Source organism: Linepithema humile, chromosome 6 (assembly GCF_040581485.1).
Source record: "Linepithema humile isolate Giens D197 chromosome 6, Lhum_UNIL_v1.0, whole genome shotgun sequence".
Lineage (NCBI taxonomy): Eukaryota > Metazoa > Arthropoda > Insecta > Hymenoptera > Formicidae > Linepithema > Linepithema humile.
In genome coordinates this window covers 1,475,533-1,503,111 of record NC_090133.1, presented here as the reverse complement: position 1 = coordinate 1,503,111, position 27,579 = coordinate 1,475,533, and the positions used below count along the sequence as shown (strand labels likewise).

The 27,579-nt window shown below is 46.7% G+C and overlaps 1 protein-coding gene across 4 annotated transcripts; it reads right to left on the bottom strand.

The window, feature by feature from the left end:
- Nucleotides 1-49: 49 nt before the first annotated feature.
- On the bottom strand, nt 50-27,579 carry Cen (cerebellar degeneration-related protein 2-like). Of its 4 annotated transcripts, none has more exons than XM_012368735.2 (7): nt 26,854-27,579; nt 5,358-5,470; nt 4,704-4,852; nt 3,959-4,142; nt 3,585-3,853; nt 3,285-3,438; nt 50-1,906 (listed from the first exon to the last, which is right to left on the bottom strand). In XM_012368735.2, the coding sequence occupies exons 1-7, from the start codon at nt 26,924-26,926 to the stop codon at nt 623-625; spliced, it is 2,226 nt and encodes a 741-aa protein (XP_012224158.2). In that variant the 5' UTR covers nt 26,927-27,579; the 3' UTR covers nt 50-622. The 4 variants fall into 4 exon arrangements, with proteins under 4 accessions (XP_012224158.2, XP_012224157.2, XP_067213319.1 ...); XM_012368734.2 differs by lacking the exon at nt 26,854-27,579 and adding an exon at nt 20,872-21,523; XM_067357218.1 differs by lacking the exon at nt 26,854-27,579 and adding an exon at nt 20,175-20,205.

The window sequence follows — 27,579 nt, the reverse complement described above, 5'->3', positions numbered from 1 at the left end:
AAAAAGAGTGCGGTGGGGGGGGGGGAGAGAAGACAGAAAAAGGTGAAACTACGATACGATAAAGAATTTATTTATTTATACATACATGATCACAATATTCATACCTACAAAATATAAAAGCTGACACACCACGCGCATGATGCTGCTGAGACATGCACTAAGAGTTCACCTCTCGGAGAGGAAGGTGTACATTATTATTCGGAAAATAGTGCGAGTTTCATAATCGGAAGTTGATATTTTGACACGGAGAGTAAAATGGCACATAAATAACTGTTTCTCTTCTCCGTAACGATTAACAACAACAAGTCGTTAACATTTACTACACGCCGCGTCGTGACGCTCTCGCCGCGTGGAAGGAAGGGGATATACAATAAGATACAAAACGTTCAAATTTTAAAACTAACGCCCGCGCGCCAATTAGTGCCTAAAAATCATTTGCCGCTACACGCCATCCGCGCCGTCGAGATATATATATTTACAAGCGCGAAACAATACTGGAGTTTCGCCGCGGAGTGCGATCGCGGACCGACGCGCGCGGGCTTCTCATTCTAGTCGGGATACAATTCGGAATATAAAATTCTAATCTTGCACGCGCCCCTCGTTTCGCCTACACTCGTCCTGTTTAGCTTCTACGATGATGATGATTATGATGATGATGATGATGATTGTTGGATCTGAGCTTGTTGTTCGGTGTGCGAAGAACCTCCGCGTAGGACAGCTCCAGCCGTTTCAATCGCGCCACTTCTTCCGACGCGGTGCTAGGCTTGTAATCCCTGTATTCATAATTGTTTTGCTGCTGCTGCTGCTGCTGCTGCTCGGTCGGGCGCGTGAACGCGTGCTGCCTCTTGATGTTGTCCCGCGACCGGTTCGGACAAGCGTTGTTGTGCTGACCGTTCCACGCCGCGGGATGCTCGTGCTCGGCTGGATTGAACGGCTTGAATCTTCTTCGGCCGCCGCCGTTGGATTTGGGCGGCACGAATTTCGGATTTGTCGTCGGGATGACGTCCGGCGTGCACGAGCGGTCGTTGCAGTGCACCTTCTTCACCGAGTTCTTCTTCGCCGCGGACTTCTTGCGCACACGCAAGTTGAGGGACACGTAATCCATTCGGCAGCTGCCGTCCTTACCGTCGTGCTGGCCGTTCGCGGTGACGCCGCCGGACTTGCCGTCGGCTTGCCGGCCGTCTTTGGGCGGGCTGGCGGGTTGCATTCTGAATACTGGTTCCGAGACCACCGACGACACCATGGAGGACATGACGCTCTGATTGTCGTCCGTCGCCTCGCTCTGCCGATCGTCCTGGAAGGACGTTTCGCGGGTCGCCTGAGACGCGGCGGAATCGTCCAGCAACGGCAGCTTCTCGCCCTCGTCCTTCGCCTCGGCCGCCCGTTTCAGCACGCTGAAAATCTCGCTGAAGAGCTGCCGATACTCGGGCGTTTTGCGGAACCTGCTCTCGAACGGACTGTTGTCGTCGTAGATGCTGAACTTGCAGTCCTCGCCGTCGGCGATCGAGCACAGGAACGAGCCCGATCTGTCGTCCGTCTGCGTCGCTTTGTTGCTCGTCTCGTCCGAGAAGCCCGACGACGACGTCTCGGCCTCGGAGAAGTCCGTCGGGGTGGCCGAGAACGGTTTCTTGCCGGCGATCTCGGGCTTCGTGCGCGAGACGGTCTTCGCCGACTCCTGGACGACGGCGACCTCGGTCTCCGAAGCGGCGGGATAGAAATTGTTAAACTCCCCGGACATCTCCAGCTCCTCTTGCAACGACATGCACGCCGGCGGGACGCCGTCCTTGCGACGGGGCTGACAGTGCCTCTGCACCTCCAGCAGAGCCTGATACTTCTCCACCAGGACTCGATATGGATTCGCGCTATCCGTTTCGTCGGCGCCGCCTTCGTTCTTGTCGCCTGTGTCCTGTGTGCAGGCAATTTAAGTGTATGCAGTTGGAACTGTATGAAGGACCACGTTGACATTTTATTTAATCCTTTCGGGACGAAAGCTTTTCAACTCGTTCGAAACTTGTTAGTTAACAATTTTGTTAACAACTTGTTCCAGGAATTTGTACACGATTTTGTTTTCTCGGGATTTTCAAGGTTATTGAATTCGAAATTCCAAAATTTGGTCCGTCATTTTCGACCTCAGATTAAAGCGTGAACAAATATCCTTCTCTCGAAGATGTCCGCCCGAAAAGGGTTAAATTCGATTAGGAAAGTTATTTATGGGAGAAAAATGATTAATGTACAACTTGACATGTAACCCGTACATTAATGTTATGTAAATTGCACTTATTTTTCCCTCTTTGATCAGTGCAGTTTATGCGCGCAATTATACGAGACGTTACGTGAAAAGAAATTAAGATGGAAGCAAATGGAAGGAACTGCCAGATTTATAGGATATTAAAAATTGCAACATAGTTTCCATGAGAAAATGCTTTATTTAAAATCTTATAAATCTGGCACTTATACATTGTACAAAGTAATCGAACAAATTTGACTAGATTTTCAAGAATTTCGATAATGAAAGCCCGCTCAAATCGATAGTCACAAATAACCGAATTGAATGCTTTAACGTTTCGCCGAAAGAAGGCACTTGGAAATTTTCAAAACTCTTCTAAAAAAGTTTTTCAATTGTGAAATTAAAAACAATTAAAATTATAATACAACATGTACATATTACGTCACTACTAGTGTCACTTGAAATCGCTTAATCATTTTAATTTGAAACAAATCAAAACGATAAGAAATTTAACAAGAAATCAAATACTCTCGTTTCAATTTTGTATAAAATCTAGAAAAATATATACAACAGCATATGCTAAATATTTCTCGAGAGAGTCAAATTAAAGTAAATCTGAATATCTTGCGCGTTAACATTACGTGATCTTTGATTTCTGTCGTTTGAACAACCAAAAACTGAGAACAATCAGAGACATTTTCCGAAAGATAAATAATGGCATTCGGATAGGTGCGAACACTATCCGAATGATGCGATGAGTTGTAACGCGGCTCACCGCTTCGTAAAAATGAAATAATAACAATAAAGGCACGTTTTTGCAAGCACATATCTTCCATAACAGCCAACTATACCATTTATGTTCCTTTCGCTTGGATTTAGCGAATTTTGCCTAAAGCAGATAAAATAAAATTACTATGAAATTCTAGAGAAGAATTCTAGAGAAGAATTCTTTAGAATTCTGAAGAAACCACTCGAGTGCAAAAGACGTATTTTGTGCAAATATGAACAGTTCGCCAACAGCTCTCGCAAAAGTATGTCGAATATCAGAAAGGAATACCTGTATCGCTGGTTCGACGTCACGCTGACTCTCACTGGCCAACGACTCGGCCATGCTTATGTCGTCGTACTCTTCATGATCCAACATGATGGAGAATTCGTCGTGCGTTCTCGTGTCTATGCCGCGTAAACAACGCCCGCATAACTGGCCGCGTCTACAAAGGCATTTTCTACTTAGTTCGCAAAATATTCTCATTGCGATACGCAGAATTTTCGCGACTTGTTTCCGTTAAAATCAACTTCTTAGGTGATACGATAATCGTATCTCTCAACTAAATTCGCGGGAAAAAAACGCGCGCACCTGACTTCCTCCAGAGTGCTGATTTCATCCTGTAGACTCTTCACGTCCTGCGCCTTGTTGCGCAGTTCGGTTAATTGTTCCTCCAGCGTGCTGTTCTCCTGCAGCAGGGTGGTCAGCTGCTGACTGAGCTCCGACACCTTCTTCTGCTCCCGAGCCCTCTGACTGCGAGCGTCCTGCAACTGCCTCAGCAGTTTCGTCATCTCCTCGTCGTTCGCCGTGGTCGGATCGGTTGTCTCTTGGGAGCACTTCGGCGAGTTCGGGGCAGCTCTCTGAAAGCAGAGGGAAAAAAGTAACGCTATTTCTTTTCACTGTCGCTTACGTGAAATATGTATCACGCGAAGCGACTGACGCGCGCACACTCGAATCGCGCCCACCTGTTTCTCGCTGCCACCTTGCGTGTCCAAAGATTCCCAATCGCCGCACTTCTTCGCACTCTGTTGTTGCGCGTTGCTTTTAAAGGGGCTCGCGGCTCGCTGGCGCAGGTTCTCGGTCAGCTCGTCGATCTTCTTCTGGAGTTCCTCGCATCTTATTTCCAGATTTTCAATGGTCACGGATTGGCTGAGCGCAAATCATCACGAGGATTATTAAAGGACTTCTCTTGTCGTCGCGATATCGCGGATATCTTTCCTTCGCAAACCGAGTCGGAGAAAAATGCACGCGTGCTAGTCGACTTGGTTGAAGAAGCGCGTCGATGCGAAACCCCGGAGCAACTTTGCGAATACGCTGCATATCATTAATAGCAAGGGGCTTGCGAACGAAAAGAAATAGATTGCATCGAAAGATTGGAATTACATGGAAAAATAATATTTAACGGCTCTCCATGAACTCTAATTGTATTGGGCGGTAATGAATTATGTATTTAGAAAGGTGAGCCTAGAGCGGTTCACATAGCCGATACAATACGACGCTAATGAGATATAATAACAGATCTCTCCTTAGGCAGGTGTTTTTCAAGTAATATTCCGCGAAACTTCCATCTACAATTTTAACGAGTACCCTTTTTTTTTGCGAGTGAACGCGAGCGCAGAAGCGCTCACCTCTTTATCAATATATAAGAATGAAATTTTGAAGGGGCAATGCTGAAAAACGAGGGAAGAGCAGATGTCACGTCGCGCTTACCTCTTGATCAGCTTCTTATCGCTCGTGTTCTCGATTACCAGGTGATGATTCGCACGTTCCAGATCTTGCACGCTGACTTCCAATTGTTCGTAGACTTTCAACCGCGTGTTGTTCACTTCCTTCAAGGCGGCCGTCTGCTTTTTCATGTACTGCGAAACGAACGAATGACACGTGTGCTTAGCGTGCAATACGCGATTTCAAGATCGAGCGCGTTTATTAATTAATTACAATTTGAGATTATCTTATACGTTAAGAAACAAGCGATATTAAAACTTTTGCATAAAAGAAATCCTCTTGATATTCTGGAATTTATCAATTAAATTTCTTACGAGATCTGTTATTTATATACAATTTAAATTTATTAAAATTCTTTTTCTGTTGGTTTCGTAACGACAAAAAATTAACATAAAAAAAAGCGCGAATGTCAAGGCGCAAAAAAAATTGTTTACGATAAAAAATGGAAAGTCGATAATAAAAGATTTCTGTCTACTATTTAGACTTTGGCAAATCCTCATTGCGCAGTCATGCGTATCCAAGAATTAATATTATTAACGACGAGTAATCAACGGGTTTGCCTTAATTAAGCGATAATTATCGTTCAAATTGTAACAATTACTTGCAAACTTGTTGAATTACTGCGAAGTGTATAATTACCTCGATCTCTTGTGCCTGTTCTTCCACTGTAGCTTGATTCAGCTTGATAATATTCTCCAGCTCTTTATTCCGTTCCAATAGAGTTTTGCCCAGTTCCGCCGCCAACTGAAGATCTACACAGAACAATTACACACCTCGCAATTATTCTTATTTTCATTTGGAAATACACGCATTTCTCCACCGCGTGCAAGTGAACCTTTCGTTCAATTTATTTAAATAAGATAAATATACTGCATCCAGAATTATTTGTGTCAGCAGTCTTTCAAATGCTACATTTTAGGAAAAAATTGTGTCCTCTCCAATTTTTCGGGCACAAAGTTGTCAAGGCTGCCACCTTTAGAAATACACGTGTAATAAATATGTGTATAACAGAAAAATTCGTGCATTATCGGACATTATCATTCTTGTCGGACTTGAAGTGTAAAATTTCCGCGCACCGAGAAAGAAAGTCGATGTTAAAACGAGCTCGCGCCGACGATAAAACGTAACAATATTTGTAAACTTCGTTACGTTCGCAGCGATAAAACCCGAAGACACACGGAAACACGTTGGCGGAATGAAAATCGACCGAGATTTATTCGGAAGGATAATGAACCGAGCCTTCGAGCGATAGCTGCGGGTTGTTGCTCGCCGACAGCGGCAGCGCGAACGCTCCGGTTCACGCTCGCGGCACTCCCTCATTCTGACACCGGCTAGGGCCAAGGACCTTCGGTCGTGCGAGCAAACGACCGAGCTACCAGTCACTCGGTTTCGCGGTGAAGCAACGTGACCCGCGGATGCGCCAGCTTCTCCGACAAGCGCAATGCAAAATTGCAAAAACATATCTCCAGACTCGACAGCTCGTCGAAGTGAAAGAGAGAACGTAGACATCTTTGTTCGAAAAATGTAGAGATTTTTTTTTTTTTCAGAAAAGGAATTCGGTGTTTAACAATACATTTGTTCGATCTTTTTACACATTTTCCTCCCCCGTCGTTTTCCAATTAACGAGATTAACATGTTAGCTTTCGCTAGAGTCGCAAAACTCGAGTACGTCAAATTTTGGCTTGTCACCGGAAAGAAGTAGCCGCTCTTGTTCGTCGTCCGTCGAACTGAAGGCACTTCTCTCCCTTCGATTCACATCTATTACGGCATCACTTTTTCCGAACTGAACACCACTCCCTTCACATCACCACATGTTAATTGCGTGCCGCGAGTCCTGTCCTCTCCGCGCGAATTCCTGCCTCCCCCCCTTACTTACTATTCTCGGGAGAGGATCCCTTAAGGTTCTTAAGGTACGCGAGCTCGATGGAGTAATCCCAGCCCTCTAAAGAGTTCATCGTCTGTGTCTGCGGATCCCAGACCACGTCCACGCTCTGCTCGCTCATGCTTCGCTGCGAGGTGGGCCTTGCCGCGGCGCCCGTCGTCGTCGTCGTCGTCGTCGTCGTCCTTTCAGACGCGCAACTCCTTCGCGCGGAGGCAGCCGGTCTTCTGCGGATCGCGGATAAGCCAGCCAGTGCCCAAACGTCGTGTGTGCCTACCATCCAACTCCCCTCTCTCCTCTCGCCTCTCCCCCCCCCCCTTCCGCCGTGTCCTTTCGCGCTTCTGGGCCAGGCCTTCCGCCGCCGTCTCTCCGCAACGCCGTAATCGAGGGGGTTTACCGATGGTGGTCCCACTTCGCGCGGCCGCTTTCCAGAAGTGGTTTTAAATTTCGAATAGCGCCCGGTGCAACAACCCGAATCCACGAGCGCGCCGTGGCGGCTCTTGTCTCTAACGGCCCCGGCCGGTCGGAATAAAAGCAAGCGTCGCGACCTTTTGATCGCTGAGGAAAATGCGCGTTCTGATTATTCCGACGGGATAATAAACCAAGTCCTTCGCCTCTACGCGCGCTATCGCGCTTGGGAAACCGAACGTTTCTCAGGTACTCTCATTCTGGAATTCTGGTCCTCTCTCTCTCTCTTTCTATCCCCCCGCCGCCTTTCTACGTGACTAGTTTTCGTGGGACGCTCTCTGGCTAGAGAAGGTGTCCCACTTCGGTATCTCTCATCGTGCGCGGGAGAAAATAAGGGCTGCGAATTAACGAGAAAGGGCGATCGTCGGCGCTTCGTTCCGAACGATTTAGACGGATCGCGCAGCTCCCAGCGGGACGTGCATTTGCATTTTCCGCGGCCAGTCGAAAGGCCGTAGGAAGCTTAGCCTCGCTAAAAATAACTCGGGAATCGAAGGATGGTGTGCGAATTTCGCCCAAGACCAGCCATCATCGTCGTTCTATTGTTTCGAGACTGTAATATTAATTAATTGAAGTGTAGCCACCGATCGGAAAACAGCGATTAAGCCGCGTCGCTGCTGTATTCAGTTACGTTGCGTTTAATAGTCGGCAAAGCCTTGATCCACTTGAATATAATGGCGAGTGCAACGCTCCGAGTGTGCGCGGCACGCAAAAGTTGTATTATCTCCGCAATAGATCGGCCTCCTGTTCGGGAGTTATCGTCGCAGGATCACTTTAATCACACGCGCAGACCATCCGCAATACTATCTCGCTACGGTTTGCGCGAAATATTGAATTATTCATACGCGCAGGCGTTTTCCGAGACTTCAAACTTCGAACAATCGGGTGCAACGGCGGGCCGAAAATATCGGCCCGCTACCCTCGTTTACTCGCACAATCGCGCTGGAAACGCGTAGAGTATCGTCGGCGTGACGATCGCCAGGCCCGAACAAAACTCTATTCTTTTGCCGTTGACGGCACGCCGTTACACCGCCGCGCATCAGCTTAATGACACAGCGAGCGGTAAACCGACCGTTGCGAGGAATCGTACAAATATACAAGGTGTATCCGAAGTGAGCGGCGATAAATCGAAGCTGCGTCAATTCGTAAGCCGGGATCGGTAGCAAAGTGGCTTTCGCGCGATTAACACGCTTGTAATATACACGTGGGAGAAAAAAAAAGACAAGTGCGCGAGAAATCGAGACGCCTCGCGCTTCTACGCGGCGTAGAGAAGCACCTTTGCCACGCTCTACGCGCGCGCGGAAGAAGCATCGCGTCTGAATCGGGTTCGCGGGGTCACGGCAGAAACGAAATAACAAGCTCGTCTTCCCCGCTCATTACGCGCAGACTTCATTATCCGGCGTGACTTAGGGAACTCGCCGCTCCCGCGGCGTCGTGAGTCTCGCAGGCCGACGGCAAAAGCCCTTCGCCGCGATTAAACCGGCGGACCTGGGAACCTTCGCGATAACACCGCCGATTTGTGTGGCCCGCCCGGTGAAAGCTACTCACTTTTATCGCCGTGCGATGAAAGACATTGCATAATTGTGCTCAACGCTTAAACGTTTCGCGAGTCTGCGGGCGTAGATAAATCGCACGTTCGAAGCGGGAAGCGTCGCTCTTGAAGAAAGAGAAAAAGAAGAGGAAAACGACTGTCCTCTCGTCTCCGCGACAAAGTGGAGTGAAGCAATTCCAGCGAGCGAGCCAATTTCCATTCGCGAAACTCGATCCACTCGGGCGAAGCTCGGCCGGGCTCGTCGTTTTGCGCTTGCACTTTTTCTCAAGCGAGACGAAAGGTCAGGCCGATGCACCTGCGCTCGAATCCCGCAACAATGGGCCGCTTTTTTTCTCCCCCTCCCGCCGCGCCGCTGTCAATCGATCGGGGAGATTAATAATGTTTCGCCAGGAACATTTCGCGGGAGAAAGTAGCCGGGCGAGACGGATTCTATTCCGACGTGTCGGGGTCGCCGGGTCGTACATCAATCGGAATATCGCGCTGATTGCTTCCCGCGTACGTCGAAGGCACGAAGGCTTCGGGCAATTCCTTCCGAGCAAATCGACGCTCGGAGTTTAAATCAATACTCGCAATTGGAGCGTCGAGCTTACGTTTTCTCCATTATATCGCCGTATTTGGACAGTTGGATAAGCCACCTTCGCCTACGTATCTTGGTGAATTGTCGCAGTCCTTACCACACCTTACTACACGCGATACAATACGCACGGCACGTATAAAACGAAACGTGTACGGGAAATCGAACGCGACAAAGCCGCTCTTGGGAAAAAAAAAAAAAAGAACGATACAATCGATTATTTCAAGCTAAATCCGATATAACGCTGGACGAAGGATCGCCCGGAGCTTTTCTCCAACTTTCGCATTTTTCAGGTGATCGCTAACGCGTTAATTAAGCCGCACGGCGGTGTACACGTGTGTGTGTGTGTGGGTGGCGAGAAGGCGAGCGTGACACACGAGATTCGAATGCCTGTCCTCGTTAAATCGGCGATAGCACAATGCCATTCATGATCCTTTCCCCTTCTCGGTGCTCTCCACTTAACCGGTAACTGGAGCCGGTGTGGTGCGCCGTTAAAACATTTCCGCGGGCTGTATTCCCATCATTGTTCCGCGCCGAATATGAAATAATCAAGGCGACGCGCCGTGCGCGCGGGGCGCGCCGAGCTGACGGCGTCGTCGAAAGCGCACTGGAAGAAAGTACATGAAAGTACACGCGGATTTTTCAAACGGAAACGCGTAAGTGGAAATATGAGGCAAGAAAGGAGAAGGAATCCTAAATCATTCCGGACAATTCTGGGTAGAACAATCCACTTTATGATTCATTGAGTGAGCGAGAAATCTAGGATTTCTCTGTCTTCGAGCATTATTAGATGTCGATTCGGTGTTACATTTTGAAGGTTATTTTCTTCAGATACGAATCGTTGCCCAGTCATTGATCTTAATTGTGCGTTATTGCGCAACGTAAGAAAAAACGGATGGAGCGAATAATTAATTTACGTGTAAATCAAGCTGTGCCCGACAAAAAAGTGGACAGATTTATTTAAAAATTCCGAAATTAATTATCCACACAATTAAATATAATTTGCAGCTAGAATATTCGATGTTTGAAACCTGCCAAGAGTTTTCTGATCTTACGCTGAAAAATTCTCGCCAAACAAAGTTGCCATAACTGAGCGATAACGGCCTATCGATGTATAAAAATAAAAAAATTCGTTTATAATTATACATTATTGTGCCGCGAAAGAGATAAGAAGCTGTGGATACAGCGTTATCAGCGCCGAAGGATTAATTACAAGGAATCAAGAAGCCGTCAAACAAGACTGAGATGCGGTGTGCAATTTTGTTGCGCAAAACAGAAGCTACGAGATTCGCGCGGCGAAGGAAACTCAATAGGCGAGAGTATATCGTCGTGTTGCCGTCTAACCGCACACTTTCCAGCGCTCCGGCTTGAGTTTCAGCCCGCGGGGAAACAGCCGCGAGACAGCCGGCTATCTCCGAAAACAATACGGGAGCTACGAGCGGAAACTCTGAAAATTGTAATCCAACATCTAATACGATGCCCGATCGCCCGCAGTTCTTCAGATCATTCTCTCGCTTCTCTCGCACCGAAAGTTTATTCAAGATTTTTTGCGATAAAAAACCACATGAAAAAGTACCGGCCGGATGAATTATTTCGAGCCGGCAGGAAGCGGAGTGTGTGAAAGTATCTCGGTACTTTCAATCACCGAAAGAACGACCGGCCTTGGCTATTTCACACGTAATTAGCAGTCGTTATAGCGCATACGTCTATTAAGACGTAAGCGGTATTGTTACGCCTATCTTTGCTAGCCTCTGAACGATTAATCTGTCATGTCTTGTTGACGTGTTAATATTCACATTTAAGATGTGGCATGTAGAGCAAATTTTTGTACTGCTAATTTTATTATGCAATGTTGCATTTCTTATTCATTATCGATTTTTCTCTCTAAGAATATTCACTAATTATAATTAATGAATATTCTTAGAGAGAAAAATTATAATAAAAACATTATTATTATAATAAGAAAATTATTATTATTATTATTATAAAATTATTAAATTATTATTATAATAAGAAAATTTGTGACAATTAATTGTAACGATCGTTATCGCTAACATACATTATAATTTCGATGCAACATTTATGACAGTTTCTCAAGGCCGTTTCATCTTCGTAGTTTAACCGAGAAAAAGTGATCTCGCGCAAACAAGATCGCGACGAAAGCGAACGGAACTGTCGCGCGGTTTTTGCCCGGATTTTCATGGCAATTTCACATCGCCTTTTTCCATCCACATGTCGACGTCGGGAGCTGAATGGAAGCAGTGAAAAGTAGTCAGTCAACGAGAAATAATAAAATCGAAATCCTTCAAGACCGCACGATTGTCTGCTTTGAATGCGAACTTAACGGAAATCGAAGCATAGTCCGCAGACTGCGTGTTTTGATCGCAGATAACATATATCAGTATCAATATCGCGGTTTCCGCGCGTATCAGAAAGCGGCAACATCCCGAAGCGTGCGAAGGATGAGAAAGAAGGTTACCCGCTAAGGGCAACATTACGGGATACGTGCGGTGTTAGATGTTCAGTTCCCCGTAGAATATAATCGCCAGATCATACAGCGATGAGATGAGTATCAACGCGATATGCTAATTCGGTTTCCCCGTCCCGCCCATTAACATTCGAGCGCGCGCCGATAATTAATCCGCCGCTTTGCGCGTCGCGCCGGTCGGACGCCCGGTTTGCTAAAAGCGCGCGGGATGTTACGCGCAGATTTTGCAGCGAGATCGCCGCGCCGAAAATTATTCGACATCATTACGTGTTTTAGAAAACACTTTGCGCCGTTTTATAAGAACGCAAATCCATTCGACGGAATAGAATTTAATCGAGACTTTTGCCGAGGAAGAAAAGGGAGGGAAATAACGGGCGGAGCTCGCGCGCGAAATCCTCGCATAGTTTGGCGCTTCGTTATGGTTGGAGGTCGACGAAATATGTCTCGCAATAAGGAGAAAGAGCCTCGTTAGCGGCGCACATCCTATTCGCACGACAGACATCTTCCCACGAGCTGCGATCGCGAGGAATAATACGGGATATAACGAGCCGTCTACATCGCGATTATTTTCTATTTCCTCCCGCATTTTCTTCCTCTCGCCGAATAATCGAGTCCCCCCGTGTTTCTCCATTAACGCAACACACGACGTAACACACGTCGTCTCGCAAACCGCCGGGAGGTCGTGTTCGCGCGATGGCGCGTAAAATCGAGTCAGTGTGCCAAGCGTGATTTTCCAGCAACACACACGCTCCTGCCGCGCATTCAAACGGAATTCCTTCGCTCGATCTTTTACTTTCACAAAAATTCACGCGTAGGATGTTGCGCGGCGCGCGTGGCGGTGCCGGCAGATGAGAGCCACGATATAGGACACAAATTTCAATCGAAATGTTACACGATTAGAAGAAAATATTCATTTACGATCACGATATCCATCGTGCGGTCGGGAATATTAAATTGAGAGGCTCGCTGGTGTTTTCGACAAAAATGATGTACGAGCGGCCGCGTTGCATGCGAAGATGCGCACGGTCCAAGTATCACGCGTGGCCAATAACGAGGGAAACGGATGTAACAATGGCCAGGGACGAATTATGGACGCCGAATTACCGCGCGTCGGCTGCATCGAGGTCGCCGCACGTATTTCACGCACGCATCTGAGAATGTGTTTCGATGATAGCGCGAGATAACAAGTCGTAAACATACGCAGTCGATTTAAGAAACGATCGGATGCGCGGCGTCACGAAGGGTTAAGCAACGGCCGCTTTTAATTAACGACGATGTCGTGCGTGACGTGAAAGAATCGAGAAAGAGTCGGCGCGGGAATTAAAACATTGTCCGGAAATGTAAATTACTCTCGCGAAAATTACTTTGGTTTTCCACGCACGAGGAGGCGAGAAAGCGTTACCGTTTCGCGTACACGCAGCCTGGATTTTTTTCGCGTAACGCAGAGAAGACGCTCGCCACTTAATGCGGCTTAAAGCGGCCACGCAGCCTGCACGACAATCTGACAAATTCTAATTTGGAATCAGGCGTGCAGAGCGATCGCGTCGGAGAATTTATTTCTGTCCGCAAACACGAAACGGCGAGAGAGAGAGAGAGAGAGAGAAAATATTATTAAATTAATTATGTCTCCTATTATGTGTGTATATATTTGTTCGCGCAACAATCTCGCATGGTACGCCGAGCGTGGCCTACGTGCTACAAGATTTTTAATTCGTTTCTCATTCGGCTTTTCACATATAATGATGCAACTGATGATATATGCGTCTCTCGCGCGTGGAAACGGTACTTTGCTTCGAAAGGGAGGTGATTCCCTGAAACTTTTCCCCGTTAAAGATGGAGAAGAAGTCAGGCGCCTCGGACTGCGGTGTTCTTAATGCATTTTATCGGATAACGAAAAGTATTTTGTTGCAACAATTTTTCAACACTTTATTTCGAGCTTTATTTCGACACTTTATATCGCATATTTTTTGATCGTCCAAATTTTCTTTCGTACTTCGACCTTCGCGAAGCTCCTTCGAGTCTTCGCGCGCGTATCGCACATTGCGGCATAAGTCGAACGTGCCGCTCGCTTCTCCAGGAACTGGATACACGCCCAGGAACTGGAACAAGCGTGTGCAAACCAACGCGCCATGGGGTGCACACGGGAATGCAATAAGCGCATGCCGCATACCGGTGCGCGCTCACCCAGTGAACGCGCATAATAATGCCCGTTCGATAGGGAGCGTGCGAAAGGGAAAAAAAAAAAAAAAAAAAAACGCACGCCTACACCTCGAAGCGGATAACAGGCGCAGCAAGTCGAGGTGTGCGCGGGGTCACTTGAACAATTCTCGGGACGAGAAGTGTAAATGGCGGCGATATAAATTTTTGAGAACCGCCGATTAAAGGTTTCGTTAAGTCATCTCGGATAAGCGCGCACTTCGTATTTCAATCGGCACGACTTCTTGCGTCACATCCATCTTATTCTCCCGATTTGGCCGCAACGCGGCTCTTTCGCTCTTTCCACATCCGACGTTTCGGCCTCTGCCAATTTTTGTCGTCGCTGTTACATCGCTCTTTTTAGAAAAGTGCAAACCGCTTCCCCGCTTCGTTCCGAAAACCGCGCGAGCGACCCGTCTGATCTGCAATGAATACGCGCGCTCGCTCCGCGGGAGGATCTCTCGCGGGAATAATGCGATCGCCGCGGGTCGATGGAAGTGCACGGTCAATGAGAGACGCGGCCGGACGCATTTGGGTCAGACCACAATCGCCAAGTCGCCGATTCGACACGTGAAAAGGTATTCTAACGAGGCCGCGCGATCGGTGCGCGCGCGACCGAGGGGGGGGGGAGAATTTATTCACTCGGAAGACAGATCAATGCGTGGTAGTTACGAGACGTAACGAGTCGTCGGTTTCATCCGTGCATAAGAACGACGTCGAGATATGATCGTCGCAATAATTTCTCACGCACAAGGAGACAGTTAAGGAAATGATGGAATATCCTCGGCGTGTTAATACCTTTCTAAGCTTATCGTAGTTATCGGCTTAGGGGACGAATAATTACACGGGATATTGTCGGTTTTACGCGTCAATCAGCGTGGCGCTTATTCCCGTTGCACCTGCATCGCGCGCCGGACTTTCTATCTTCACGGCCTGTCTTTCCGTACAAGCCTGACCTCTCTCTCTCTCTCTCTCTTCTCTCTCTCTTTCTTCCTTCCTCTCTCCTTTCCTCGTCAAGCTTTAACCGAGTTATCGAAAAAGCATTGAGTAATTTTATCGACATTGGTAACGGTTCGGCAACTAATGCGCCACTTCGTGTGGTTACGAAAGAGAAAAACTGTTAAACTGTTTTCAACTTCTTGCTTAATTTAATTCCACAGTCGCAAACCGTTTATTATATTTTACGTCGAATGTTTTAATTAATTATACACTTTCGGTGCGCGATAACCTTGCGCTTCGGCTCTTTGTACTTTATTTGTTATTTTTCGAGTGGAAAAAGAGCCTCGAGTCGTTATTTTAATTTTCAAAGACCGCTTATGCAGCTTATAAAAGTTGAATGAATCGACAATCGGCGGAGCTCTTCCAAAGTGTGTATATGTGCTCCCTTTTGAATATTCGATATTCCAGGTGGGAAGGCGAGTTTGCCGGCCGCCTCGGAGCCTCTCCGCGTTCCAGGTCACGGAGGATTCGCCGGCTGCATATCTCTCTACGCGAGGATAGGCATCTCTCTACGAAGGCCTCTTTCGGTCATCGAGAGTGCACCGCGCGAGTCCGCGTCGTTGCACCTTGTACCGTTACCGGGCATATAATCGCACGGCCAACAGCCGACGATCGAATTCATGCCGACCGGCTCTATCGCCGGATTACGAATATATTAGGTCGTGTAATTTCGGACTTCTCAAATAAATCTGCTTGTTTTTTTTTTTTTTTCGTCGACCAAAGCGCGTTTTAATTAAGACGTAAATTAAATATTTGTTCGTCGAAATTGTAATCGATCGAGCGTCGCGATTTCTTCACGTTGCGTAAAAGCGTGCTGCGTGAAAAGAAAAAACAATAACACCATTAAGAAATACAAAATTACTGATTACTCGTCCAGCATATGTCTTGTACGTAAAACGACGCGCTGGAAAAATCAGCGAAATATGTACGGTTTAATGTATCCTCAAATCTAATAATAACTCCGTAGAGTTTAATCAACGGATTCTCTTGTGCTTGTGAAGCTCCTCTAATCTCAATCGCGAATTCTTGTCAAATAATCGAAGCCAAAATTAGGAAAGCTCCACACTAACAAGTTTTATTTCAATTTTTGTAATGCGTCACAGATTTTTTCTTGTCCAATACAGGAAAGCCTTTTGTTGCTTGCATTAAATAATCGCGATGTATTCGCGCAAGTTTGTTCTCACAGATAAGTGTGCCGCGCGGAAGCTAATATTTAGTTTGAACTAATCGATGCGAGATCGGCAAAGTGTTACACGATTTTACGTATTTTTAGTCGCTCGACCCAGAAGGTCGAGAACGTGATCGCGGTAGGTTTTGCACGTACAGAATCGCGCATGTTTCGTCTTTAAGCGATCAATCGAGCCGTTTATCGAGCCGACACGATGCCAAAACACAAAAAGAGTTTTATGTAATTTATTGTATTTAAATTTATTCTCAGTTTATTCGCGAAATCTCTCAGTAAAAAAGTAAGCAAAAAAGATGCAGCATCAGAGTTACAATAAACGTCTCTTCAATTTTTTGTTAAATCTTGAACTTCAGTAGCGATTATCCGATAGATTCATCAATCCGGACAACTTTGCAATTCGATGATTCAATCGGCAAATAAATGAAAAATAAATTGCTTTAGAAAAGTCTCTTCCTTTCTCTCTTGCGCGCAGAAGGAAAACAGCCAGCGCACGACAAAAAGTTCGAAGCGTGTTCTTCCTCGCTCGAGAGCAGGAGAGAGAGAGAGAGAGAGAGAAACCCCGAAGCAATAATTATAATCGAATCAAGCTCTCATCGAAGAAGCGCGAGACTTTCCTCGCTATTAGATAAACATTGCTTCTCGGACGTCAATTACTCATCACACGAGAAAATCCAATCGAGCGGTTAATTAACATTTAATCGATAAGGCAATCGACCAATGGAACTAATGCGGATGTGGAATACGGCATGGTTGCACCACGCTTCTATTTGACCGCGAGGTAAACGGAGGTGCGCGACATTGGAAAGTCCGGTGTTGACCGATGTGCGACGTGCGTTTAACGCAGTCGCACTTTTTTCCCCGCAACCGACTCTTTTGCGACTCGCGCTCTCTCCGATTTCAATAACGCACGTTCTAATGCGTTACCGTGGACGCCGGAATTCCGGTCTAACGAGTATCTCGGAGACCCGAGTCTCCAAAGGACGTATTTCCTGAGTGCGAAGTCTCGCGGGGAACCGTCGAAAGCGCGGATTTAATTCAATTGAACTGATTTCACGCGGAAGCACTTTTTGCACCTTTTCTAAGCTTCCCAAATAATTAATCAAGTATTTTCGCAAGATTCTGCCTAACGTTTTTCAAGCTCACCTCAAGCAACGCCGCGGCGCTTCTCTTGTTGTCTCACATTGGAAAGTTTCGTAGACAACGATGTTGATATCAACAGACTAATGGTCGCTTACAAAAGTATACAGCGATGTCGATTGACGTGAAACCTTTTTCAGAACTAGATCATCTCCTCCTTTCACCGCAGACACGACAGTTATAAATCATTATCAACATCTTTGTATCAATGCTGTTCGATTAATTATAATCTAAATACGCTCGGCGGAAAGCGACGTACAATTTTAATACTTTCTACGGTGAAAGGATTCGCAATGTTCAATAATGTTCAAACGCTAAATTAACTCGGCGAACGCGTCAAAAACGTTCCGATATAATCCTTTACGGCCTCTTATTCGTGCGAAAACATTCTTATCAGACGCGGCCTTTCACCGCGGAAACGAAAAAGATGGCCGAATCGAGTCAACTAATCATCGTGCGTTATAAATGGGCGGGTTTAAATACGAGAAATGAAATTAATCGGAAAGTGCGCCGACTATTGACGTGTAATCGATAACGGAAACCGGAAATGTACAGTCGTATCTCCGACAAGCGACGATAAAGTTTAATCTTTCTTTCCACTGTTCTCGATCGCAATTTTAAAAGCACTCTGCAATCGTCGAATAAATTATGAGAATTCGATAAACAGGCGTCTATTTATTTGCGAACAAGAGACAATGAGAGATTGCGTTATGGAGCCGGTAATAAGCGTGTATAATATTTTGATTATGGGCGAAACGACGAGAAAGTTTGATTTCCTTTCTCGTGTCCTAAGATTCTTTCACGGAGCTCGCCGACAACAATAGTATCGTCAGTCTATTCAAGTATCGACCGAAAAAAAGATTGAACTATTCGATTCCATCACTTCGGAATAACATGCAGTTTTTACGAACCCACCGCGGGCGCGCGCGCGTCATCAAATATCTTATAATAAATCCAATTACTTCTGAGAAATGACTCATGTAATTACTCGCTTGTGTATATAATAAAAGAAAAAGTTGCAATAATTACAATATCTGTGATTATTTATGAAATCTAAAATTATAGAATGAAATAAGTTGTAGTTATTTCTTTTTCTCGCCGTACTCATTTTTCAACCTTATTAAACAATTGAATTTTTTCAAAGTAAACAGCATCACTGTTCGATCGAGTTTTGTCGCGCATTGCATAAGTTTGATAACAGCAAGCTGCAAACAATTTTCGTTCGCCGATCGAAGGTCAAAGTGCGGGAAGCGCGGTATACAACAAGATGATGTAAGCGTATTAAACTCCGATCAAACAAGTGTCGCGCGAATCACGATAAGTGTTATCTTATCTAAGTGGACACAATCGCACGATTGTAATCTAAGTATAAATCGCATCAGGACAAATAGAATCATTAGATCGAGATTGTATTTTCCAAGTTTTCGTATCTCGATCGTAAAACTCACGGCGAAATTGTTATCCATGAAACTATCGGGAACCGTCGCGAAGGCGCAGCGATCGATGTGCGATGTGTATGGAAAACAGAGGGTGTCTCATGGCAACCTATCAAGCAGGGTTTCGCCCTTCGGGGGGTGATTAACCTTTCGATTTCAAAGACAGCCAGCCACGGTTGGGGTTACTTTTATTCCTTTTATATTTTTTCTTACAAAACTAGGAAATCGGCAACGAGCACGCCCTCGCTGCTCGTGCGACGCAGCATCGCTTTTCCCGGCGCGCGTCTGTAATGCGCCGATTAATCATCTGTCACTACCGCGAGCGCTCAAGTCGGTCGGCGGGCCGCGGCATTATTTGCGCCCCACATAATCCCATTTTTCTGGCGAACGCAACTCGATGCTGCATGCGCGAGTGCCCCGAGCGTGGATCATAAATATGCGACGACCGTCGTTTCCTTCCCGGCGATATTTAGCCACGCCGGGGTTTCGAAAGGAAAGAACAACCAGAACGCGACCGGCGATGGCGCGAGTCGCTCGCATAAATCATCCCGCGCGCTTTATTTATTTTGCCCCGCGCTCTATTATGCTCGCACGACTGCATTAATAGCGTACGCGCGTACGCGAATTACTTATTCACGAGAGCGACGATAATCGCGCGATTAATCGCTGGCCTTCGTACGAACTCGCGGCGCTGTTCTTCTCTACGCGCGCTTCGCATTTCCTCCTTCAATATTTATAGATTTCTTCTGTAAATTGTGCGCTCACGCTCTTTTCATGGCGTTGCGACGCACAGGCTACTTGATGCTCGTCGCGAATGAATCCACCGAGCTCCGCTGCGCAGACTCCGCGATCTAAAATACTCCTGCCGATCAATATCCATAAAACTCGCGTTTCTGATGTTAATGCATTTTCTCGCGTCGCACATTCAGAGTGTTAAATACGCTCATGGAATTCTCATCCCGCGTTTGCATCGTATTAAAATTTTCCCGTTAATTCAAACACCTGAGAATGAAGATTAATCGCGAACGAAATCTAAAAAGCTTAGCTTCCGATGTAAATCATCTCATTTCGAGGCGACGTATGTAAATCATTATGCCTCGTCCGTGCGATAGTTCAGAAGTGTCTTACAATTAGCGATCGAACAAATTTTCGCCGGCCGGTCGGACAGAAATTAATGAAACATAACAGTAAGTTGCACTCGTGGCGATAAAATTTAATCGCGCGTAACTGCCGTTTATCACGCAGTTAAACCTCTCTCTCTCTCTCTCTGTCTTTTACCGGCGCACTGTAATAATCGCAAGTTCAAGAGTCCATGCGAGCACAATTATGCGCCATCGGCGAGACGTCCCGCGGCAAGTCGTGGACGGAAGGACGGTCTGCCGATTTCTTTTTTCATTATAAACATGCAATATTGTAATAATAAGAAACATTGAGGTATATCGAGTCGGTCTTGGAAAACATTGGCTGTACTTCGTATTGTTATTTCTGTCTTTCGCGTCAGACATCTGAGACGCTACGGCGAAGATGCAACCGCGAAGGAATACCTTCAACAGCCGACATGCTTTGCACGTTTTCCACACAGGGCGCCCATGAACGCAACGGGTGCGCGTGTTGCGCGACAAATCGATGAGTCACGCTGTCTCGACTGCGGTTCGTTCTGTCAGTTCGTGTAACAGGCAGAAATATAATTTTTCATACTTCGAAAGCCGAAAGGGATCAATATCGGATACACGTGGAATTATTCGCGAAACATATCGACGCGATCGCCGCGCGACTTCACCTCGCGTGACATTTCTCACGTAAACGCGACCGTTCGTGCATGTTTTTTTTTTTTTTCAACGATAATTTCGATCGCGTTCACGCGAGGAGCGATTATTTGCAGCGAACTTTGCTCACGCCGCGTTTCGCTCACGTTGCTCCCGAATCGTTCGTTCATTCTCGAGCGCGCGGCTCGGCGCAGCCTCATCGATCCGTCGGGCGTCTCGAGGTCAACCTCGAAAGCGTACTCTCGCGTAATTTCGACGCCCGCCAGTATCTGCGCATCCTTGGCGAGGCGGCTGCGGCCTTGACACCAAGGGCTCACCGAAGCGGCACCTCCGACGAGCTCTCGAACCGTCGATGTTTATCGCCGCTCGTCAGCGGATACAAATATTTAATACAGAAATACCCCGACGATAAACATCGATGGCGAGTTTGGCGGACGGCGGTACGCGCGCGAATGAAGAAGGAGCCGAAATTTACCCTGAAGCATGTTGTGGTCGGCGTCGTCGTCCGCGTGGAAGCGGACGCCGCCGATGGAGGAGGACAGCAGGCTCATTTTCTCCGGACGTCGAGATGCGTCCGCGTCCTCGATAACGGCCGAGCGGCACCGAGAAGCACGAGGGCCGTCCGGCCCGGTGCGCTTGCGGATTGCTTATTGGCACGCGTTCGCAATGCGGCCGCGAGCGAGCCAATCGACGAGCCGGGGGACCTCGGGACCGGGGCCTCACGGGGCCTCGAGAGTGCTGCTCAGGAGGAGCCGCCGGCCATGAGCCGTCGCGACTTCGAAACTTCGTCACTTTCTCCCGGCGACAGCGGCTGATTCTCTCGATCCGCCGACCTACGGCGGCGCGCTCCTCGTTGCCAGGATCGCCTCGATCGTCCCGGGGGTTTCCGCGGACCAGACGGCCACCGGACTCGTCGACGCGCGATCTTTCACGCCGAACTCGGCGGCTTCTTCGTGCGCCAACGACGCGACTTTGACAATTCGCACACACGCTCACTCTCCGGCGTTGTCACAATGCGGCTGACTGGCACCGCTGGCAGGCACTGCCCCGCGAGTTTCGTCCGGACGAATAGCGAGCGTCCGCACGCACGTCCCGCACCGCGTTTTACCGTGAAACCACGACAGCGCATGACGCGCGACGGCCGACCAGCGATCAATAACAACCGCCACTGTCCGCCGCCGTCGCCGCCGCCGCCGCCGCCGCCGCAGAGCGTCTGCGCTATATCGCACTGTATCTCCTTGCAAATGTAAAAGTGAGGAAACAAGACGTTGACGTTTGGCTGCCGTGGCCATTAATAACCGGTGGCCGATCGCCTCCGTGTCGAAATGCCTATGCACGCGGATTTATTTCCAACGATTTCTCAAATGACCGCGCATAAATCCGCGGAAGTAGGCTGTTTGCATTTATTCCCGTTCTCGTTTCCTTCAAGGATTTGTATAGATTACGGCTTAGTCGATGCAATAAATAACATCCGTCATAGTGAAGTAAGTTGAGATAAAAATGTAGGTGAGCGCTGAGCGTTTATGCATTCGTGCCGCCGGTGTTAATAATATTATTACATTATGGCGTAATTAACGGCGCTGTGCTACTTTATTCACATATCGCGCATGTAACACCGGCGTCTATGTAACTCGCGCGAATCTCGTTACTTTTGAATTATTCGTCCTGTCACGCTTTGACTCCCGCAAGGCGCGTAAATGTGCAATCAGAGATCGGAGAAAGTCCAGTTATCATTACGTTTACAATGCTTTTCGCACGATATGCAATTAATACAACGCGTGTATATCATGCGTGTTGTATAATTTACGTTGGTCTCCGTTTCTTTGCTCCCGCGCTTAATGCGCTGCGTTGCATCATAACGTATCGTTACTGCTATCAACTTACAATTACGGTATAAAGTAACTGAGAATCCGAAGACGCTTGATTTATTAATTTGCCGCTAATTGCACGCAAACCTATCCGGAGAATCTGTCATCAGAGAGACGAGTGTGGTTTCGCATATCTTCAGATTCCACTATAATGCGGAGGAAGAAAATTTTAACGGAGCGTGCTGGAAATAACTTAACAAATCGGCAGTTTTCGTCGTGACATCAACAGTTTCATTCGTGTTTCCAGCCGGGTGGCATTCATTATATGCTGACATCGGCGCGCCTGCACTTTCCGCGTGCATTCATGCGCGCATGCACAGCGCGAGAGCGTATCCGTCGCGACCGGGAATAATTCACCTGTCCCGTTATGCTAAACGGGATAAACGTCTCATCGTACTGTGGTGCTGAAGTAAAAAGACGTATCCATTTCATTATTTTTCCACATTAACATTTCGCTGATTGTGGAAGTACAACGCGTCTCTGAGATACGATCTTATTAGCGTTTCAAACCAGTCAAAAATTTTCAGCTCCCGAGCTTACGTTCGGACATACAAAAGATTCCAATCTTTTGTCTCAATCGAGACGAAAGTTTTGTAATTTCTCACAAAAATTACTCAATTTATTTATCTTCAATCGAGTGTTGAGGCTGCTTTCTTGATATTTTATAACAAAGTGCTTGGAAAGTTTCACGAAGCGTTAATTAGTAAACAGTCGACAAATTGGATTTTCCTACGCGATTCTCGTATGCGTACGTCTTAAAATCGGCTTTCCAACTCGCTAAGCGACGTCGACGTAGTAGGTGCAATTTTAACGGTTCTATCTACAGCTTGCTTAATAAGATAACCCGCGAGTTATCGCGAACTATCTGGTGATTAACTGCGCGGTCTATAAATAATTAGCGATCGTCGTCCCGCGTGCGCGAGAATGTTCGCTCGCATGAAACGAGCGCGCGCGAAAAACCCGTCGCGATTCTTTACCTCGCCGCGCTGGACACGGACAGAGAGTAATTAATTACTCCTCTACGAAAACCGGTCCCGAAGACCGATGCAGAGTCATATAACACACGGTATATTAATATTCTTGTGTAAAAAAAAAAAAAAAACGCAGCTTTACGGTCAAACGTGAACTATTTTTAAATATATCATATTCAACTCGTTACTCAACTTGCTCAAGTTTTTTCAACGTCACTATTATCAATAATATAGTATTGTTATTATTGCTAATATATAAGCTAATATAGTGAATATCTAATATTCAACTTGAAAATCGACAAGAGCGCGCGATAAAAGAATAAAAAAAAATCATTCCAAACTCCAAAGTGAATTTGCCAAATCTCGAGGTTTGGAAAGTGCAATTTCGTATTCCGCGCGTAATAACAGATCGAAGACATTTTTTCGCGAAACGTAGCTTCCTCGTGCGGGAAAAGCGTTTCGGATGTTCTCGAGCCGATCCTGCTCGTGCATCGAGTCCACGGAGAAAGGCGAATTCTTCTAATTACGGTCGGCCTACGGTAGGATGATCCATAATTGGTATGGTCACCCACCCGTCACTGTACATCGACTCCCATCGTCGAAAGTCCAAATTATCATCCCAGTCTAGCCTAATTTCACCGCGGGATATTACGACGTTCCCTCTTCCGGTCAAACGCTGCGAGCTCGCGAACAAACAAGGTTTCTAATCATCTTCGATAAGAGTATCTCGTGGATTCGATTTTACTCCCTACAGCACAGGTGGAAGAAAGGCTTCGCAACCGATGTTTACTACGCTCGACGATCCTTTCGAGATGATTATACGTTTTGTAAATATATATGTTCGATATAATATATATAGACGGGAAAGAGAGTCCCCGAGACTTGTAGGACAGAAAATTTCGAGTCTCCTCGCCGCAATTATTCGCAATTATCACGCTTCTTGCACACAATACACCGTATTAATGACACACGATGAAGCGCAGATGGATAGACAAGGATGTTGTCGGAGAACGCTTCATCATACGAATCGAGCGTACTCCACTTTCGAGATTCTCTCAGGACTCTTAGCCGACTCTTCTCGGACAGAGACGTGACTCGTCTTCGCGAAGATACGAGAGCGCACCGCGGCGCTTCCTGTTATTAGAAGAAATTACTATTCCGATCTAATGCCGCGGCGCGCGAACGCGGAGCCGATTCCTGTTTGCGATCTCTGCGTTCTCAGGATCGGCGCGCGATCAGGACTGCGATAGACGAAAGAGGCACAATGGAATTCCACTTGTGAGAAACCGGTTTATTTGTCTCAGAAATTATACACTACCTCGGGCCAGTAGACATTAGAAACTCGATTAACTCTTTGTGATCCGGCTTAATCTCCGACAAATGACCCAATATTAAGCGTTTCGTCGTTATTGTGATACTATCGAGATAACGATCTAATTATGGAGATTGGAAAAATGTTATTTGTTAATTGTAATTATGCACGAGTCTACCTCGATGGTCTCTAAAGAAAGAATATACTTTCGTCCCTTTTCAAGTAAGAATTTCCGATAAAAGAATCAATTTCGTCGATATATTTCGGTGATCGCCGTAAGTGAATTGTCCGCGGCGAGAGTCGCGGAAAAGTCGGTCTTCCGTTTCTGCGGTTAGAAAATGACGATTTAACAGCGCCGTTCGTCCGATCTATTCGACATATCCACGCGCGGTCACGCGAGCTTTTACCCGCGTGCGCGGCTCCTCGCCTCTCGACGACCTCTCGTCGAGATCATCGCTGGTGAAATTTTTTCGCGACCGAGTGCTGCAAGGAGATCGCGCCGCGGACTTTTAATTCGAGCGGAGAAAACTGCACTTCCGCTTCACCGTTATTCGCAATTCACGAATGCGTGCAATGCGTCGGATTCTTTTGCGGACGATTCCTCCCGATCGGTATGCGAGACTAATCAACGTAGCGAAACTATCTAACAACCCGTTGCGATCCGTGACGCCACGACGTTGTTGTGTCGTCACGCTCGACACTCGCCTATTTATCTGTGCGTTTATCTACTCACTTGAATCGACGTTTCATCTGGAACGTCCTCGACAGATCGGTTTGTACGGTATTACACGACGACAGATGAGGAAGGTGCGATTGAAAATCGCGACGCTTGGCGCTAAGCGGCGTGTCAAGGAATATAGAACTCGCCGCGAAATCTTACAAACTTTATTCACAAGCATTCGTGAATGGTTAAAAAGTCTGAAACGGGGCGAAGCTCTTCTCGCAATGCGCTGATCGTTAGCGAATGAAAGCCGAGTGTTGTTCAAATTGCCAATTACGCATCTCGATACGTCGTAATTCGAGAACTAACCGCAAACAGGCGAGTCATTTGGATTCTATCCGCGTGAATTCATCAGAGAAACTTGATTCGTCGAAGGAAAAGTGGATCTCGAGAAATGACAGACGTATCGGAAGGATCTTTTTCGCAAATTCAAACAACTTTCAAGGCGATTCTCTTATAATAACTAATTTATTGTTCATAAAAATCGCAGTTAAAAGTATGTTATATAAAATTTAGTAATGAATAGCCTGATAGCAGACTAATAATAAGACAAGTGCGATTATACATTCAGATAAAAGTCTTATACTTTTTCGCTCAAACGTGTAATAACACATTTACGAGATATATTTTGTCGTTTGAAAAATACACACGACAGATAATTTTATTATTAACTATATAATTTATTGATTTTAATTAAACGAGATAACGCGCGCGAAGCACCGCTGTTGAAAAAAAATTTCCCCTTTCACGCGCGATAGTAATAGCAAAAATAAGAGTTGTCGATACGGGAAGATACCGGCGTTGGCGTAACAGGACCTTTACGTAATCGCGCGTAAGCGGCATGGTTTTCACGAAGGAGAAAAGTACACATATCCGAGCGACGAGACAGGCGCACACACACATCCATGTGCCGATGTAAGGCGTTACGTTGGATTATGCACGCATAAGAAACGAGACTTCGACCGGCGACGCACACTCGAACGCTAATCTTATCTTACAAAACTTTCATAGTTCTTTCACGTACGTGCGTGGCAACCTCTTCGCGCCCTCGCGAGGGGAAGAAAAAAAGAAAAGGAAAATCCTCTTCTAGCGACTCGTCGCGTATATTGCATCGCTATGTTTACAGTGAAACTCTTCGCGTACAACAGTCTTCCTGTATTAATCGAAAAGAAAGTTACGAGCTAGACGCGAGTATTAACGGTCGATCCGTTCAATAAATACCTCTGCACGGCGCTTTTTTTTTTTTCATTTCGACGAGATGCTACCGCGTATTTTTCGCAATAAACGCGACTTCTAAACCAAGTAGCAAAAAATGCCCGCACGGGTGGCATAATATATTTTGCAAATACTTTATGCAGCGCCAAGCGTATTTTCATCGGAAAGTATACTCTCATTAACCCAAAATACCACGAAGCGTTTGCGAAGTGATTTAACCGCTTTCGTAACGAATATTGTAGGCGAGCAATATACTCTCACACCTCGCGTAACATTTTAATAATCGTGAGCTCGAAGCTCACTTCATAAACATAACATTTTATAAACTGACTTGGCTTAAAGGTAAACATTCGTAAACACTCGGTCTCACCATTCTTCGTCCAACTGTTAGCATCATGGCAGAGCGTGGACCAGTCGTCCTCCAAGTCCCGGGAAGTCGCCATGGCCGACGACGATCACTCTCAAAGGTAGCCACTCGTCCTCGCGCAACGCTCTCCACACGTGTCCCGCTCTTCGTTCGGCGAGAGGAATTCGCAATCACCGCACACACATCTGTTCCACCTGTCGCGCGGCGAGTTCTCGCTTCGTCGCCGGGCGCGCGCGAATCTGGAGAATCGCCGCTAACTTCATGCGTATGATCGCGCGAGAATTTACGGAAACTGTCTTGTCGCACGACGGAACAATCGTCTCGCGAAATCGGGAATCCGCTCGGAAATTTACGAGATTATTGGCGTAATAGTGCGGTAATCTTTATGGGAATGCATGATAGACATTATGATTGAAACCACCAACTACCGCGCGACACTAGTTCCATACATTCGCACACACACACATACGCAACACATTAGGCGCGAGTTTGTCCACTTCTACTCGTGTTGCGGCTTCTCCTTCGCTCGCGCGCTTCGCCGTCTCTCTCGCTAATCGCTGTGCACGGCCACAGGAGTGTCGATCCTCGCAGTGTTTATTTTTGAAAGCTGTTTACCGTCCGCCTGTCAACGTACGCGTATATACGTGCAGTCGCGACGATGCGAAATGCTTACCAACGTTTACTGACGTAACTTGTTATGAATACTGCCGCATTTGTTGGCTGCACTTC

Bases quoted from the DNA above. Each gene is read 5' to 3' on its own strand.
- Cen (XM_012368733.2), bottom strand. From the start codon at position 6,877: ATGGTAGGCACACACGACGTTTGGGCACTGGCTGGCTTATCCGCGATC. The intron at 5,471-6,594 runs GTAAGTAAGGGG...TGTTCTGTGTAG, and splicing joins GGGATCCTCTCCCGAGAATA to ATCTTCAGTTGGCGGCGGAA. The intron at 1,907-3,284 runs GTATTCCTTTCT...GCCTGCACACAG, and splicing joins ACGTCGAACCAGCGATACAG to GACACAGGCGACAAGAACGA.